Source organism: Eleginops maclovinus, chromosome 18 (genome assembly GCF_036324505.1).
Source record: "Eleginops maclovinus isolate JMC-PN-2008 ecotype Puerto Natales chromosome 18, JC_Emac_rtc_rv5, whole genome shotgun sequence".
NCBI classification, from domain to species: Eukaryota; Metazoa; Chordata; class Actinopteri; order Perciformes; family Eleginopidae; genus Eleginops; species Eleginops maclovinus.
Genome location: NC_086366.1, coordinates 19,336,862 through 19,355,504, shown reverse-complemented (window position 1 = coordinate 19,355,504; position 18,643 = coordinate 19,336,862). Strand labels below are relative to the sequence as shown.

At 41.0% G+C, this 18,643-nt stretch overlaps 2 protein-coding genes across 2 annotated transcripts in view; both read right to left on the bottom strand.

Annotated features, from left to right (window-relative positions):
* Positions 1–562: 562 nt before the first annotated feature.
* Positions 563–5,360, bottom strand: mlnr (motilin receptor). The gene is made up of 3 exons (XM_063907466.1): positions 5,301–5,360; positions 4,032–4,860; positions 563–2,161 (listed from the first exon to the last, which is right to left on the bottom strand). Exons 2-3 carry the CDS (start codon positions 4,813–4,815, stop codon positions 1,854–1,856), a joined length of 1,092 nt encoding a protein of 363 aa, XP_063763536.1. The 5' UTR covers positions 4,816–4,860; positions 5,301–5,360; the 3' UTR covers positions 563–1,853.
* Positions 5,361–7,528: 2,168 nt separating this feature from the next.
* The window catches only part of fndc3a (fibronectin type III domain containing 3A), a 47,369-nt gene continuing 36,254 nt past the window's right edge, over positions 7,529–18,643 (bottom strand). Inside the window, 9 exon segments of the mRNA XM_063906992.1 lie at positions 7,529–10,074; positions 12,230–12,354; positions 13,463–13,629; positions 13,902–14,114; positions 14,635–15,002; positions 16,768–16,917; positions 17,060–17,173; positions 17,293–17,468; positions 17,662–17,767. Coding sequence (XP_063763062.1) covers positions 9,751–10,074; positions 12,230–12,354; positions 13,463–13,629; positions 13,902–14,114; positions 14,635–15,002; positions 16,768–16,917; positions 17,060–17,173; positions 17,293–17,468; positions 17,662–17,767 — 1,743 coding nt within the window. The 3' untranslated portion in view covers positions 7,529–9,750.

The window sequence follows — 18,643 nt, the reverse complement described above, 5'->3', positions numbered from 1 at the left end:
GCTAATGATAATAATTTCAAAACACTCTAACACAATATTTTCACAATATTTTCTATACAAAACCTAAGTCTGGAACATTTATTCTGAAACACTGATTGCAATGTTTAGCTTTCGTTAAATGTTTTCTAAATGTTATACACTTATTCAAATGAAACTGCCGAGAATTGTTTGATTACGGTCAGTTTTTGTGATTTTGAAACTCAAGAACATAACAATCAGCAAATCTTTTGTCATATCTCATCTTTATTAGGAATGATTTGTATTATCCAACTACATCTCTGTCTAATATATGACATGTCGAAAAGATGAGAGGAGGAGGTGTGTGAACAGTGATGTCAGATGTCTGCTGATGGAAAATAAGTCCTTACCTAAACCTTGAGTCTAAACAAACAACCTGTGTACATTTCTAAAACTGAATGATTTCAGGTGATATGACGAAGGCCTGAGGGGAGTGTTGACAGCTGTGGACGAGCGGTTCACACACACCCTTTTCATTATGACTAAAGAAAATAACCCACAGAGGAGTCGTGCTGCTTGCTGATCTTTCCCCAGGTGAAGGCAGGATGGTCTGTGGCATTATAAGCTTTTAACTGCTGCTTCAGCTCCTCTGGCAGAGATGAATGGCTCCCTGAAAAAAATGTGTCATGAGGATGAGTCAGCGCACAGCGACTTTGTCTCTTAGTATTTGTGCAAACCAAGGCCCGATGATTCATGAGCAAAATCACGACAGTTCCATTTAAAAGGAGACAGAACCTTGAAAACCCTGCGTTTATTTTTGGATTAGACAGTGTCCAGGATAAAAATAGGCTAAATACTTTGACGTTACCCTTCTTGGCAGAGTGCGTAAGGTACAAAAATTTACAATTTCTAATCCAAAATTGAACATCAACGAGGAAATGGACAATGTTGTCAAGATTATGCAGGTGGAAGCAATAAAAGCAATAACCTATGCCGCTGCTGACAGCCTAATATATTTTTTCCTCTTTGAAATGCACTTAGAGCAGCCATTACTTTGAATATGGTGATGCAGGGACACTGGCCGCCAGTTTAAATCAAACTCCAAGCCCAGGTAATATAATAGCTGTGTCAGATTACATGATGGCCGGCACGTACACAGCCCCAAATCCTCAGGGCTCAGGTGGCCTCACACAGACATCAACAGTCCCATTTTCAAATGAATCTGCTTTTATGAAGTTTATGTTCCATCCATTCACTGGAAAAAACCACAAACACAAACATCACACCGGAATACCCAATTTCAGATCTGCACAACTAATGGAGCACGGCTAATAGGTTTACTTGTTTTCAGTTTTTCTTGATTTATGAGAGCGACAAACAGACCGTATGATAACAATTGTTCACCATACATTAAACAAATTCAATCTTACAACAGAATGCAGTTGAGACTACAATTAAACATAATAAATGAGGACTCATTACAAATGGTGCTAACATCATCTGTCTTTAACAAAGAGGGAGCGCTTGTTATTATCAGCTGGGAATTGATGTTTAATAAGTGCTTACACAAATCAAGAAATAAGCATGTAGCAGCACACACTGTTAAGGTTAAACACTGACACAAGAAAATGTAATTCCTGTTTCTTGGGAAAGAAAAGGAAATGTGACATGGTTGAAAATCATCTTCCTGTCTGTGTGATCAAATGCCCCAGTGTGAAGCAGACTTTGCATTGAAGTGCAGTGGAGCTCTCAGCCCTGTATTCCCACTCAAAGATAAAATTGAACGAACATCTTCAACAAGCCCTCGCTCAACTCCTGAAGCCTTCCATTGCTGTCTTAATGCTGAAGTCCATCAAAGATGTTAAAATCACTGCTCATGAGAGTGCCGGGGCCCCTCAGACCCCAGTCAGGCTTTCGTTCAGGGTGGACATGTGGTCGATCACGCTGAGCTGCCTCTGGCCGCGGTGGGCTTGTATTTGCCGCTGGTGCAGCAGGAACAGGCGTTTGGCCGCTGCCCTGTACTTCCGGGACATGAGGTTGTAGACGACGGGGTTGATGGAGGCGCTGAGGTAGCACAGCACCATGGAGGCCATGTTGAAGTTCTGGCTCAGCATGGCCGTCTCGTAGTCGTCCACCTGGGCAAAGAGGTTCCTGCCAATGTGATAGGGCAGCCAGCAGATGATGAAGGCCAGCACCACCACCACTGAGGGGGAAATAAAGTGAGGAGAGGGAAATTAGTTTAAAGGAGGAGTTTGACTTTTTGTGAAGTACGCTCTGATAAACAGCTAGTCTTGCTTAGTCAGAAGATTAAACAAATAAATATAAAATAACAGACAGAATCAGCTGCTACTAAAGTTTGGATTATACAATAAAGAAACTAAATTTAAGCAAAAACAAAACACATGTTTTTTTGTAGCCCATAAAGTCAAATTTAGATTGTTCAACAGAGCCTTGTCGGATTTAAATGTGATAAGATCAATACACACTAATCTTACATGCGGAATAAACAATATTATTGCATCTCTCATGGATCATAATGTATTCATGCTGGTCTTGTAAATCATAAGAAATTGATTAAGTAATGTATTTCGATCTTAAAGCACATGTTCTATGTCACCTATGACATTTATTAATGACCACCAGCAATTAACATCAAAAGAACTTCTCTTAAAACCCCCCCCCCCACACACACACACACACACACACACACACACACACACACACACACACACACACACACACACACACACACACACACACACACATCCTACCCTTGTTCCCTTAAGTGATGCTCTCCTGCAATTGCCCCCGATAACAATGAAGTCATATTTTCCCAACACAGGCAAGTGAGCAAGCTGATTAGATTATACGCAGCTAAGAAAATGTCTTTAAAAGAACTAAACTTTATTTGGAATTAAAAGATAGAAATGTCAGCGCAGGGTGAGGTAATCTCTGACTCACTGGTATTGATTTAGAAGTCCCTGCAAATAAACTTGCCATTAATTTGTCTAATGGAGCCAGTCATATCTGGAAGGATAATGAACATACATTCAATAATTAAAAGAGAGGTTTGTCTGGCCTATATAAGACTTATTATTTGTGAATACACAGTATCCATAAATGGAACACCTACATCAGAGTGAAAAGATGAGTGACTCCTGGGATGTGTGACGCCAGCATAATAAAAAAGGACCCCAGGAGTATGGGAGCATTTACATTTCCATTATAGTTGATTTATGAAGACCTCTGATGACAATCCAATTTAGGATTCAACAAATGTGGATACAAATGGCAGCAAGTAGGACAACATCGGCTCTGTGTAGCGTGTGCTCAGCTAATGAACTGCATTAATATCCTAATGGATACGTCGTGATTAAATATTTGGTTAATTCAGATTGGACTGGCCATGGTACTTTGCTATCAAACAGGATTTCCTGCGCAGTAAGCCAGAGCTGCATATTAAGCCAATCAGCAATTGTAGAGCAGCCTCAGATAAAACAGAATTAATATGAAGCAGGCAATTCTCAAACTTGCCGGATAAAAGCAACACAATTCCCTGTGAAACACTAAAAAAGAGCTGGAATTAGGTTAAAGTGCTTTATTAATAAGGTACAAATCAGCTAAATATACAGCTGTGGAAAAAATTGAGAGACCATTTCAGCATTATAATGTTCTCTTGTTTTAGTATCTATAGGTGTTTGATTTTGAGTTTTTAATTACTTTTATTGTATTCTATTAATTACTGACAACATTTCTCTGTGTTGGAATTCAACAGACACTGGAATGGCTGCCATACATATAGAGATAAAGATTTAAGAACAATTGGGAATGTATATTATAACTAGCTACATTTGCTAAAGCGAGCACACACAAAAGAGGAGGTGTAGTCAACAAGATATTCTTGATTCTCTGTCAGCCTATTATTTTGTAACAGCAACAATGAAAATTACATTGATTGTATAAAAGAGATGGATTTGCGCTTTAGGCTTTTCCTACAAATAAGGTTCATCATAGTGAAATTCAGAGAGAGATTTCTGAAAGCATGAAAGAAGTATAAATCTGTCTACTCTCACCCAGGATCTTGACTGTTTGCCTGTGAGACCGCTCTCGGGCCAAAGCGCAGGGGCCTTGCAGGTCCATTTTGCTTTTCCACAACTTGCATCCGATGGAGCCATAGAGGAAGATGAGGCAGAGCATGGGGCAGAAAAAGTAGGTGGTGGACACCCAGAGCATGATGTGCAGCTGCCCGGAGATGATGGCGTAGTTGGTGTGCTTGCACTGCCCTGTGTTGTAGTCCGGGTGTGTGTCATTGTCGTACTCCACCCCAACGAGGAAGAGTGTTGGAGCGGCGGAAACCAGGGCGAAGACCCAAAGGGCGATGATGATGTACTGGACCCTGCGTCTGGTCACCAACACCTTGCTCCTGAGGGGGAAGCTGATGGCCAGGTAGCGCTCGATGCTCAGGGCCGTGATGTGCAGGATGGTGGCCGATGTGCAGCCTTCGAAGATGTAGTGATAGAAGCGGCACACCACCTCCCCGAAAAGCCAGGGCACGTACTTCCACAGCCGGTAAAGGTCAAAGGGCAGGCAGAGGAAGATGACGAGGTCGGACACCGCCATGCTGGACAGGTAGAGGTTGGTGGTGGTCTTCATGTCCTTGAAGTGCTGGATGATGAGGATGGTCATGGTGTTCCCGGTCACCCCGATGATGAAGATGAGGATGCAGATGACGGTGACAGGGATGAGGGTGGAGGTGGGGAAGAGGGAGCCCTCATAGTGGTGGTCGTCTATGTTGTACTGGTCCATGGCCTCTGCTCCACCCGCATTGAGGTCCACCTGGGGTCTAGTCCAGGGCATGCCAACTTTCACTAAGTGTTGGCACAGCAAAGTGGGGAATCAAGACTTCAACAAGGAGAGACAAATTAAACCATTAAAGGATTTACCTGGTGTTTTTTTTAAAGTTAAACCTCCCTTAACTATATATAGACATTTATCCTGTCAGTGGTTATACTGTAGACACTATTACTTTAAGTACACTATAAACACCTGCTACGATAGATAATCAATTTATCGTGTAAATGTGAATTTAAATGAACGCAATGCATTTCATTCTCGCAAACTAGTCAGGTAAAATAAATGCACAATTGATTACTATGGAACTCAAATGCTAGCAACTGGTAGATGCCTTTTTTCTTTTGAAAATGTTAAATACAACAATAATATAAAGTAAAAGCAGGTTGTAGGAGAAGAGATAAAACATGAATTTTATTCTCCTTTAGCTTTTATTTCTACAAGTAGAAATAATATCCTTGTGTGAAATAAATAACGGCTGTTGACTTTACCTGTGAAACTCAGCTGGATCTCTTTCAAACTTTTCTTGGTCTCTGTTGCGCTGCTGTGTGTCGATGGCGAGCAGGATCTCATGAAGTGGCAGAGCCGGTCTCTGGCGCTCAATGACCAGGCGAGCTCTGGTGAAAGATGAATAAGGGAGCACCTCCTCCACACCACCACCCTTAGGAATCGGGAGTGTGTGTGTTTGTGTGTGTCTAAGTAATCAAATGATGATGAGATGGATGATGGTAAAAGGCATATGATGGAGGGAATAAGATTTGAGGCATCCCCCCCACCACTGCTGCTGCTCTGGGAGAATAAATGTAGATTAAGTGTCATGCTAATTTGAATTGAGTGTACATACATGAGAAAAACACACATGAGGGATGTAGGTTTATTAATTGACACATCAATCACTGAAATCCCAGCGTGTTTGCTGAGCTGTCTGGGAGAAGTCACTGAAAAATGAATCCTTTGTTTGCGTAATTGTCCACTTGCCCCATCCGTCTCCCTACTTAGCTTCATCACTCCACACCCCCAACAGAACATCTCGTCTTCTTCACTCTCAATCAGGCTTGGTTTAATAAACTCAGTTTCGCTGGTTTAAGAGGAATGCCATTTTGTAAGAATGTCCATAAAGTTTAGTTTGAGGTGATTGCGAGCCTTAAAAGGTCAAAAGTTGTGCGAGTTCTTCCACCTGTTTTCTGTTTTAGAATAAAACATTTAACTCAGTGTGACCTCTGGTATCTCAGAGCACACTGTTCTTTATTTCACATCCCAGTAATCCACACATTCTGAGGTTTTCAGTCTGATTTAGTTTCGGATCAAGAGAAAGTGTTGAAAGCCCTGCAGATCAATATGACAAAAATAATGTATGCCTCTTTGTACATTTTCTTCAAAGAATTGCATTCCCCATCTAGTGCTCTAGGCTGTGAACATACCTTTTTCAGATTTTCCCTGCCTGCTTTACAGGTTTTTCTGTTGTTTTCAAAGAAACATTAGTCACCAGAGCCTAGAGGACTGTGCTCTGTTGGTTCAGAGCCACCATATCCATTAGATCTAGATGAACCTTTGTAACCAGAGTCACTTAGACATCGGCTGTATTTGTGTGTTTACTCTGAGCTGATCCCCAGCCAGGATGCACTGCTTTAACCTGAGGGGCAGCAGGAATGTCCCTCCTGTTTCAGTGTTTACTTCTGTCAAAGAAACACGACAGGGAAAGCTTGTTTGACCCCTTTTAAAAAAATGGGTGTCCAGTTTGTCTCTCAACAAAAACCAATGATGTATGGTGAACTGAGATAGCTTATTTAACATTAATCATGGCTCTCCTGCTCACAGTTAACAGGATCTCTTGCATCTAACTCCAAATGCTTTCATTCATGAGTTTCTAAAAAACTGTCAGACCATTATGTGGCGCTCATATGCTTCCTGTTGCTAAAGTTTTTATGTTGATTTGTTTAGCTAAATCATGCTCAATAGAGATAAACATGTATTTCCCGCAGCTCTATTTCTTGTTAGGTTGTAACGTTTTGAACTACAGGTCAAATGTGATGTTTTTGAGACAGTAGGTCATACATGTATTGTGTCATTGCTACAGGAAATGAAAGTCCCATTTTTGCTTTTGCTAATGCCAATTCTCTCAGCCAGATGTCATTCCATTATATATTTATGATGATTTGAAACGAGGTCCTCAACAAAATCAAAAAGTATAATGAAATATGACCCACACATGAAACTTGTGCTTGTCTTACATTGTACTTATTAAATATATAGGTTAATATATTACACAGTAATATTAAAGTGTTAATAGGCCCACCTTTCAAATATTAAAGTTGAAAACATTTTACAAATCTAAGTTGATAAGAAAAAAGTCCAATAACTTATTTGCATAACAAACTTGAAATATACCCTTCACATTTCCCTTATTATAAGCAATCTGAGGCTTCTGTTTTAAGGCTGCCAACAAGAAAAATGAAACCTGTTTGTGACCCTCGTGAAAATAATTTGGACACCCCTGGCCTAAACCAAAGAATTATTCGACTTACTGTGACGAAAAACAAATCCTCACATGTTGAAACAGAAGAATTTGTGTTCATTTCTAATAATGAATGGATTATCAGAATGGCTGTCTATTGATGTTCTCATATTAATATTAATATAGACAGGTGATTCAATTGTTGAAGTTTGATATATTTGAGGAGTAGTCCAAAGACAAACAAATGCCAAAAAACAAACACAATTAAGAATTATAAATCTTTTATTGTGCATGGATCCTTTGTAGATATCATGGCTATACAGGTACACTTTACATACATATCTATGATTATACATTTTCCCATAACGAACATTTTAAAGTGATATGTCTGGTAGTATGTATAGTATAACAAATTTTCATTTTGGAATGTACGGTGTATGAGGTAACTGCAAACATTAAAATTACATAAAAATGGTCTCTATTTTTGTGCATATTTTACTCATTTTTGTAGCATTTTGTTAATCTCCCCAACCAAAGGTAGTAAGCCCAGGGTGAAGAGGTGTTAAAATGGCACACGTTGCAATCGCTATCAAAAATAGGATTTTGATTTCTTTAAATGACAAAGAGCAGACATTTGCAGAATGTCTGAAAGACCAAATCATGTAATTATCCAAGACGTTTCGCAAGGTACCTGCATTTCATTTTCACGGTTGCAACAGCATTTAACTGCCCAAAACCAAACAACACTAGACCCTACAGCCAGATCACCACTGAAAACTCAGGGTTAGAAATCTGTTACAAATACTTAACACACAGAGAAAAGGCAAATTTAGATTCACAGGAAGTACATGATATAACATATTTTGTATCTGCCATTTGCGTTCCATGATTCATGAGTACTCAGGATTTATTATTTTCTCTGGAGAGTATTAAATTATATTACTTCAATATTATAAAAAAATATACTTCACACATGTATGACCTGACAAAAGAAATCAAAAGAAATCATAAGTAATACATAGAACTACTTTCCATTTCTCTCCTGATTACATATGTTTACTACCATCAAATAAATGTTGCAAAATAAAAAGGAAATAAAACACATTTTAGAGTCGTCTAACACTAAAAAAAGACATCAAAACTTAAGAGAAATTAAGAAAATTCTCCCGAGATTTTTTCCTCTCCAATTAAGGCCTCTGAAACAACTGGTACATACTTTTTTTTCTCTCCTTTTTTTTTTTTTTTTTTTTGCTGAGAAAGATCAGCTGTTTCAGCGACACATTATGTGGTACTACAACTTTTAAAACACCCAAAACACAAGTAGGGTTGCACAATCTCAAAGTGTGTTCTATAAAATGCATCACAAGACCAAGACGCAGTCAGTCGAGGTTTTCTTCCACTAAGGTGCAAAATCAATTACTGGGGAAAAACAAAAAAACTGAAGTAAAGAAAACATACAGGTAAGCATACATTTTTTGTGCTGAACAACAATATTTCGGAGTAAAGCAGCAGTATAACTATATGATAGTAAAAATAATTAGAATTCACTGTTAGTTTGGTTTTTGTTTGTTTTCTAACTTTATACTGAGCATTTTTTTTCCTCAAACTTACAGGTCCTTGTGTCTTCACTGTACAAAAATATACTAACATTTCTCCAGTCATTTTTGCATCCTTAAACATTCTGAACATCAAAAAGGTTGGAAAGTGCTAAATGAATGCTCTCTATCGTGTGAACAACATTTTCATTTCCGTTCCTACTCTCACTAAACCCACCTTAAACTCAAGCAGGGGTTTAAGTCCCTTCATCTGGCCCTGACGCCCTCCCAGCCGTGTACTTCTGTGGCACTAACTACATACAGTATACACATCTGGACACACACACCCCACTGTGCAAACACTGGCCCACCAGGTCCCAGGATCAAAAAGCACATAGGCTAAAGACACACCTACATACTATTTTTGGAACACATCTATCAAAAAACAGGTTGATACTGGACACATTAATGGAAATATAAATAATGACTATTTTCTATACATATATATATATACTGTATATCTATATATACTTTAATCAACAAGTAAATGAGTCGAAGCGGTCCTACTTCCCTCTACTCACGACCCTCTTCCAAAATTAAACCTTATCCCTGCTCTTTCTCACTTCTTTATCACGCAGGAAACTGATCATGATGAAACAGAAAAGTGAACTGAACAACAGATACCACAAAGTTGGGACGGGGTGACAAAGGCAGGAAGTTATCACAGGTGCCAAATAAGGTGTTACGTCTTCAATTTTTAACTGCTGCTCAGCTGTCACTCACCAGCCCACCTTCCCGATGCACCCCAATGTGGCTAGTACAATTATTCTGTTGACAGCGAGGGGAAGAAAAAACAATAAGTACAAAATGAAGAATACAAAACAACAGAGAGAGACAGAGGGGGGGGGGAATAATAAAGCTATAACCCTGCAGCTGGGCGGCGCAAACTGCTTATTTAATAACAAAGTACTGTATGACGAAAGCAATGAGGATGGCGATGACGGCAAAAACCATGAGGAGGAGGAAAGCGCACTGCTCGTCCGTCAAGCTCCGTCTGGCTCGGTTGGATTCCACGCCGGCTCGGGATCCTGAGCCGGCCGCACTGCCGCTCACCGCCGCGTCGTTCCGCTGGGGGGAGAGCGCCACTGTGGGGCTGTAGGGGCCGCTCAGCTCAGGGGCGTCCTGGCATTGTCTGATAGCACACACCCGGAAACGGTAGTCGCTGTTGGGCTGCAGGTTCTGGACATGAAAGGATGTGGCAGAGCCTTTGTATGCCTGTAAACAGGAAAAGAAAGAAAAGTGTGATTAAATACTGCAAATATGAAGGAAAGGGCAAAAATACTTTCTTTATTTTTTTTAAAGAGATATTGTCAACAAATGAGGTGTCTTTTACATCTTTTATCCTGATGTTTCTGATCATTTGTCACTGAGGGGACACTGTAATTCAGCTGCTTCAAGGACACCAGCCTGAACTTGGTGACCAATATTGAATTAAGATGTTGTGTTAAATTGTATTGAACTACTGGAAAATAAAAACAGCCATAGTATTTCAATCTTATGGCTCATTCCTGACTGGATGAAATTGCCTTTCAATTCTTATAATGGGAAAACATGGTTATGCATCCTTGATTGAGCTTTGACTATTTCTCAATTTACAAACCATTTCCTGATTTATTTGTAAGAGTTATGTTATTTGTCACCCTGGATGAAGGGGGGGGGGTGCCATCTGCCTTGGTTGTTTTCTCAGCCAACACACCCACATGTTTTTAGAGATGCTTGTTAACCTGTGCTGTTTGTTTGCTAGAGTGAAACTCTGCTGATTCTAATTACTGAGTGACCTTTGGAGGTAAGCCTGAAATTGTATTTATTAAATCCCCAGTTATGGTTGGTTATGTACGGAGCCCGGGAGTGGCCATAGAGAGAGAGAAAAAAAAACGAGGCCAAGCTTTACTAATTCGTGCGCACGAGATGTTATTCGTGGACTCAATTTAATTAAACGTTTGCACAATTGAATTCAATCAAAGAATAAAGAGCTGCTGGGGAGTGATGACAAAGGAAGGGGTTGAAAGTTCGATAAAGTTAGAAAGACATTGACAGATTTGAACTGCGCGGATCAATAACTCATGAACACAACGTTTTAAAAAAAACCAAGACACGGGACTTTACAGCCATAGCACGTTAGACAACGAGCTACAGAGAAGTTTCTATCAGAACAGTTCAATAAGCTTTGTCCTCCACGCGAGTTCATTCAATGGTTTCTGTCTGCGGAGGAGAGACTGTAGGGACCGTCAACAAACTACATATATTCAACCAAACCTTTTGGTGCAGTCCAAACAGCAAGAATCCCGTAATGTGTGAAATGACTTTGTTTGCACTACACGGTAAAGCAGTGAAGCCATGTAAAATATTTCAAAATAAATATTCACACGTCATATTTTTTTTTTATATCCGGCGTTGCAGTTTGTTGACGGTCCCTACGGTCTCTCTTCCGCATACAGAAACCAATGAATGAACTTGCGTGGAGGACGGAGCGAATCGAACTGTTCTGATAAACACTGCTCTGTAGCTCGTTGTCTAACGTGCTATGGTTGTAAAATCACGTTGTTTTTATTTTTAAAACGATATGTTCATGAGTTATTGATCCGCGAAGTTCGAATCTGTCAATATCTTTCTAACTTTACCGAAATTGTAATCCCTGCCTTTCTCATCACTCCCCAGCAGCTCTTTATTCTTTGATTGAACTAAAACGTGCGAACGCTTTAATTAAATCGAGGCTTCAAATTATATCTCGTGCACACAAATTAGTAAAGCGTGGCCTTGTTTTATTTATTTTTTCTCTATATGGCCACTCCCGGGCTCCGTAGTTATGAATTGGGTATGTAAAAAAATACAGGCGAGCAGGCCTTTTCAAATCAAAACATTTCAAATGGTCCTTTTTACACCAGCCACATCAGCCCTGTAGGTGCAAACAAATGAAACTGAACCGCCTCAATTAAACTTCTTTCTTCAGAAATGATTCCCATTTCTTAAACTTGAACTGTGGAGTTTAGGCCACTGAGATCAAGCAGGATAGCAACCACATATTTCAACTCCCTGATTCAATTTACCACGTATGATGCGGTTGGATTAACATAAGCCTGATGTGGCCATTACTCCCCGTTAACATGGCTGGAGGCCATAGAGAGGGATGGATGTGCTGGCAGGAACCAGACACCTGGGATACTTCATGGATCAATGACCTTTGCATAATGGACAATTTAAAGTCAGTGGTGACTAATACAGACCCCGCTAAGCCATGAAGAAAGCATTAAGGCCCCGGATCCATCTGTATCTAGTTCTGCATAACAAGGCCGCTGTGATGAATGGCAGGTCAGCCGCAGGTAAGGACAGAAAACATTTAGGGAGAGGAGAGTACCAACAACATTGGTACCTGTTTAAAGTCAGAGTTTCCCATCATGCACTGCAAGGTGTAGATGATAGGGTCCCCTTTCATGGGCGAGAGGGCTTCCCATGTGACTTCGCAGGAGTTGTCATCCATTCGCTCCACTTTAGGGACTAAAGGGAGGAAGAGAGCAGATTTAATGAAAAGTACTTCAAATTAAACATCAATCCATCTGAAAATCCCAAAAATAAACGTCATGTTTGCTGCAAGGGTCCAAGGACAGAGGGGGTTGAATGCTTTCCGAACTGTTAAGTCCCCAGAGACAAATGTGTATTTCTTGATGGGATAAAGAAAATATTTGATGAATTTAGTGAAAATAAGTAACTGTAAATGTATTATTATAATGTACAGATCTAGTTAGGCATCACAGACGCCATTAGTGAAAGAAAATATACCACATTACAGCCACTGAGATAAAGAATACGTTAATACCACAGTATGGTTTAAACTCCTTAGGGGTAAATTGAGCAAACACATTTAATAAAGCTGATGGTATAATTGAATTATTTAATGCAAGACAAAAAATAAAAGCCACATTATTTCTGATATGTTCTTTGAACCTGCAATAAAAAATAGTTGCCCTAACACAAACTTACTCTGTGATGTGCAGTGGCTCACAATGGATTAAGGGTGATTTCTAGACAACTATATAGAAATGTTCAGCATGCCATAATGATGTCTCATGCTTTTCTTTAGGTAGGTGGCATTTTAAACAAAAACAACAGCAATAACTTGTAGTTTTGAAATACTAAAGTGCCCCGGTAATTGCGACAAAAAGGCAGAGAGGACTTGAAGGACTTCTGGCACTATGATAATAGGCTTTTGGTTCGGCTGGATTCAAACTGTTGATGGCTAAGAGTCATCTTCACTGTGTGGGGATGAAAGCATTGTTGGGTAACACTGACGAACTGCTTGAATCAAAAGAGGTGGCACATTGAGAATATAAACCCACGTCCTTTTAACCAACTTCAATGTGTAGGATCAAAAGAGTCTTTGCAGAGCGCCGAGCCGAACAACCCAACTCACGATGACAGTCGACAAGTCTCCTGGTGCTGTGTCTTCATCAAATGCAAGACTCATTTGGATGGACTGAGGTTAAAAGCTGAGCTGTCTGTGCGTCAGAGAGTGTTTGTAAAGATAATAAGAGCTGATCTACATCGGGTAGAGATACGAATAGATAGATGTAGAGAGAGATATAGAAAAAAAGAGCTGCCACAGTACCTTTCACAGGGGCTGGAGGAGAGCGCGGGGTGGTGAATGTGTAAACATTGGAGAAGGGCCCTTCGCCCGCCTCATTAAAGGCCTGGATGCGGAACGTATAAGAGGTAGACTCATTAAGCCTCTGGACTTTGTGTGTGTGGCATGGTCCTTTATACAAGGATATAAATCTGCAATGACAGGAACATAAAAAAAGTGTGGGAGAGAAAGAGAAAGGGTTTAACGAGCAAAATATGACAAAAACCAAACGAGACGAGTCTTCTCTGTCAGGGAAGGCACATCATCAACTCCTGTCTCCTTACACTATGACACTCGATCTGCTGAATTACTTTCTATGAACCCCGTCCTCCTGGATACAGTTATCTGAAGCTTTTGCTCTCCCCTCTTATCTGTTTATCTCTCGTCTGGTCACTTCCCCTCCGCTGACTAATTGGCCACTGACCTGCCGCTCTTGTCCCCCATCTGCAGCTGATACTGGAGGGCGTCTGAGGTGGCGGCTTTGGCAGGGCCATCGCCCCACTTGAGCCTGAGGGTCTGGTGGCTGAAGGCAGTGCACTCCAGGCGGGGTGGCTGCGGGGGCAGGGGCTTGGTCTTCAGCTTAAAGGTATGGCTAAAGGGGCCTGCTCCCAGGCTGTTCAGGGCTTGGATTCGGATCCTGAGGAAGAAGAAGAGACATGTCAACATTACTAAGGAGCTTCAAGCACTGAGATGACCTGACCTGGAGAGGCTGTCAAACTGGCATTCAGAGTGTTTTATCTCACTGACAGGTGAGGATGTTCAGCCGTTGTTAGAAGTCAAACATTTTCTGTTGTTACACACCTGCTTTATAATCTTTAATCACAAGGAAATAAAGAAAAACCACCAGCCTGATGCATGTGGAACAAGGTTTTTGAAAACACAAGTTTCCTGGACAATTGCCAGCCCTTGTCAGAATAACTTGGATTTACTAAAGTAGCTAATTATATTTTGTTTTAGTTCTACTCTTGAGTTTCCTTGAGTTCAAAGAATGAACAAACCAGCGAGGCGTGTAAATGATTTGTATCACATTTTAGGATGTGTGAGCACTGGGATCTAATGGTTGCTAACTGTTTGCATCTCAAAGGTGTGCATTTGCGTAGTAATGTTAACACATAATGGAAGAATTATTCTTCATTGTCAGGTTAGGAAGCACCGACCTGTAGCTGGTGTCAGGCTGCAGATGCTGGATGACGTGTTTGGTGACGGGGTCGACGACAATGGGCTGGCGCTCTCCGAGGTCGATCAGGTAGGATGTGATCTCAGAGCCATGATCACATGGGGGGTCCCACTTAATTCCCAGGCAGGTGGACGGAGAGTAGAGTGGTGGTTGATACCGGGAAGCGCCTTCCTCATCTTCCTCCTCCTCGTCTTCTTCTTCTTCTTCTTCTTCTTCCACTGGTGTCTCGTACCTTTGCAAATCGGACTCCTTCAGTGCGTAGATGTTGCTGACGGCTGCGGGCACAGAGCAGGGCGTCTGACACAACACGGCCTCGCTGAAGGGCCCCACGCCGGCCACATTCACAGCCTGCACAAGAACACAACAAAGGAGTCAGCTGGTTGAGTCAACTTCAACTGATGTGATGTGAAAGGACACATGTAATGTCCGTGTGTGACCACAAGGTGGCATTCCAATGTAAACAAGACTGCGGAGCGTGTCAACAAGTCCTGACAATTATATTGTTTTCATTTTAAAGCTCAATATATATAATGACATCTTTAAAAAAGCACGACAATCATGTTTAGGTTTTTAAACAACTATATGATGAATTCTGATCTAAAAGTCAGACACTAATTAGGGATGTTCTGGGTACGAGTATTGCCTGTAGTTTAGACAAACCGTTGGTAATCGGGAAAAATCACACATGAAGTAAGCTAGCACAAATTCAACCAGTGTCCCAACGTTCCTCCTTTGTTGGACCACAGTAGAGGCACCATGAGTACAGCACACCCTGACATTTCAGCCTGAACCAGCTCCAAAGGACAAATTCAATGCTTTAATGCAGGGCTGTCCAAACTATGGCCTGGGGGCCAAATGCGGCCCGCGGCCCACTTTTAATTGGCCCTCAGCAAATGTTAAAAGTATAATGGAATATGGCCTACACCTGAAACATGTGCTTTTCTTATATTGTACTTCTTCAATATGTAAAAATAATATATTACATAGTAGAATTCATGTGTTAATAAGCCGAATTTTCAAATAAATTCAGCCAATTAAAGTTGAAAATGTTCAAACAAATCATAGCTGATAAAAAAAAAGCCAAATAACTTATTCACATAACCAGCTTGAGATAGTCCCTTCATATTTCCCCTTATTATAAGCAATCTGAGGCTTCTGTTTTAAGGGTGAGCTGTCAACTAAATAAATGAATCCCCACGGAGAGCTGTGATGTTTTTTAAAGCATTTTCAAGTATTCAGCATAATTTACACACATTTGATTGATTTTGCTAACTTATAACTTAACTTATGAGGCAATATACCTCACCTCTAGTGAGGGGCCCAGCCCTTCGTATGTTTTTCTTTATGTGGCCCTAATGCAGCTCTTACCAAGCATCGCAAGCAGGCACACTATCAAACCTCTGCCCACCATTCCGGCAAATCCTCAAAAGTAATCCTCTTCCGCTACGCAATTGCTGAATGAATTCAAATCAACCCATCGCCGACATTGATAGCAGAATAACATCATATCACTAATGTGCTCTAAATAATCCCCAACCAAACTTATCCAAAGAATCTTTACTTCACCTAATCTTCCCCCATATTTCATCTAAAGCATACCTCTAACCTGTTGCTAGCGGACATCTGTATGATGTCATTTATCTATATTTTCAGATATTATGGTCACAATTGCGAGTACTAAGGTGTGAAATAAGAGTTTATAAGCCGCGTTTTTTTCCATTCCAACTCAAGCAGGAAGGCTCCAGATGTCATCTTTCCAGAAATGTGCTACTTAGCAACAGGACCAGTATCAATCCACGTAGTTTAAATCAGGGGTTTTCAACCATTCATGGGATTGGACCCCTAACCATGACATTGTTAGAATCATGCTTTGAGCCACAGTAACACACAGAGAGAAAATGAGGGAGCTTATTAGGTATATTGGACTTCTACCCTCTTTGTTACAATTAAAAAGAAAGATCACAATCATAAGAAAAAGAAGAACAAATTCAGTGAATAAATAAATCTCCATCTTGCGTAACCTAATACCGAAATAACCACAATCCTGTGACACCAACAAACCCCCTCATTTCTTCAGATGTATTTATCTCTCCTGCTGTTTAGAAGGGCTTACCTGAACCCGGCAGAAGTAGTTGGTCGCAGGCAGCAGTCCCTTCATTTCATGGCTGAGCCCTGGTCCACTGTAACACACCTGCATGCTGCCCTCAGCTGCTCCCCACTCCAGACGAAACTCGGTCACCGGAGCTCCGTTGCAAGGAGGGGCCTGGAATGCAAACACAGATCAAAATATCCCCCGGCACTTATCCTGACAAGAGTTTAATAATATTCTGAGATATATTCAGAATGATGCATGGGGTATTATATTGTATGAGTCAATAGGGAAATAGAAGTGGTACTACTCTTACCTCCCAGCTCACAACAACACAGCTGGGGGATTTGCATGTGGTGGAAGGAGCCTTGGACTGCTCAGGGGCCCCGGGGCCGGTTGTGACCTCACAGCGCTCCGAAAGAGGTCCAAACTATCCGCAACAAAAAGACATGTAGTGTTTAACTTTTGAGATTCAGTGGGAGAGGGTTTAAAGCATGAAACAGTCTCTTGTGTTGTTATTGATAGATCCGTTTGGCCAGTGTTTCTCACCCCGGCCTTGTTCGCCGCCTTGAGCCGGAAGCTGTAGCTTTTGCCAGGCATAAAGCCTCCCACAGAGCAGTCCAACTCTGGACCCTGGTAAACCTCCCTGCTCTCCTCAGACTGCGGCCCACTCACTTCCACACTGTAGCAGGACACCGTGCTGCCTCCGTCTACTTGAGGAGGACCTAGGAAACATGTACAGCCAGTGTTTGTTTATCAATTTACTTTAGGATGGAAGAAACACTGTTAAAGTAACAAAACAAAACAAACTGCCTCATCACAACTCACTGCTTTGAGAAGGTTAGTTAGACAAATAAATGCATCAACAGAAGCTAAAATACATCCCACACAGATCTGAGTTACAGAAGAATGACTCACCCCAGCGCAGTTGCACCTCCCTGGCTTTGGGTTTGCCCACCAGCCGAGGGGGCTGGCAGGGCCCTGGGGGCACTGCGGGAGTCTGGACCTGCAGGGTCTCCGACAGCTTGCAAGGGAAGACAACACACCAATTAAGACACAGAGAAAATAACAAATTGACAATCCCACCCCCCTCTTCTCTTACTCCCCAACACAACACACAAAAAGTGGCTACAATTTGTTATTTTCACTTTCTTATCATTCGGGCTATAACAGACCACAAAATAGACAATGTTCAAGGTACAACAGCATACAAAGAAATACAACGTTTTATTTTCAAAGTCAGATTGTTTGGTGAGCGACAACAAATAATAAGAGAAGGTTTTTCAGAATCCCAACTTGTGTGACAAAAGGCAAACATGTGAGTATTATGTCACATTGTACTGCACCAAAAAGCAGGATCTCGCCCCCATGAGTCATGTTTCTTTACAAGGCCCTTCGTGAATAAATGCATGCACTAACAGCGGATGAAGGAATTAATGAAGAGTGTCTGTGAACTGAACTAATTAGGAAAAACATCCTCTGACACATGCAGGGAGGGTTAATCGATTAGCAGGCTTTGTCTTGTTCTTACACACCAGGAAGCATAGTCTAATCTCCAAACATAGGACGCTGGCTGAATGACAATTTCCGATTAAAAGTCACCATAAATAGAGTGCATATCTAGAATTATTCATGTTAAATTTATCAGATCAACCATGGGATGTGGTGAGGTTCGAGGCTTCCTGCCCTGACAAGTACAGTGAATGCAACAGCTGACAAATGTATCAATAATTAAACAGCCTATACAAACGCATAAATACAAAATGTGTGTCTGTTTACATAATGTACATGGAGTGATCATCCTTTGTAATTTTAAATTAGACTAAATCTGCATCACAGATTCTTATTTTAACTTGTATACGAGCATCGTTTAAAGAAAAGCCAGAGCAACTTGTGACTC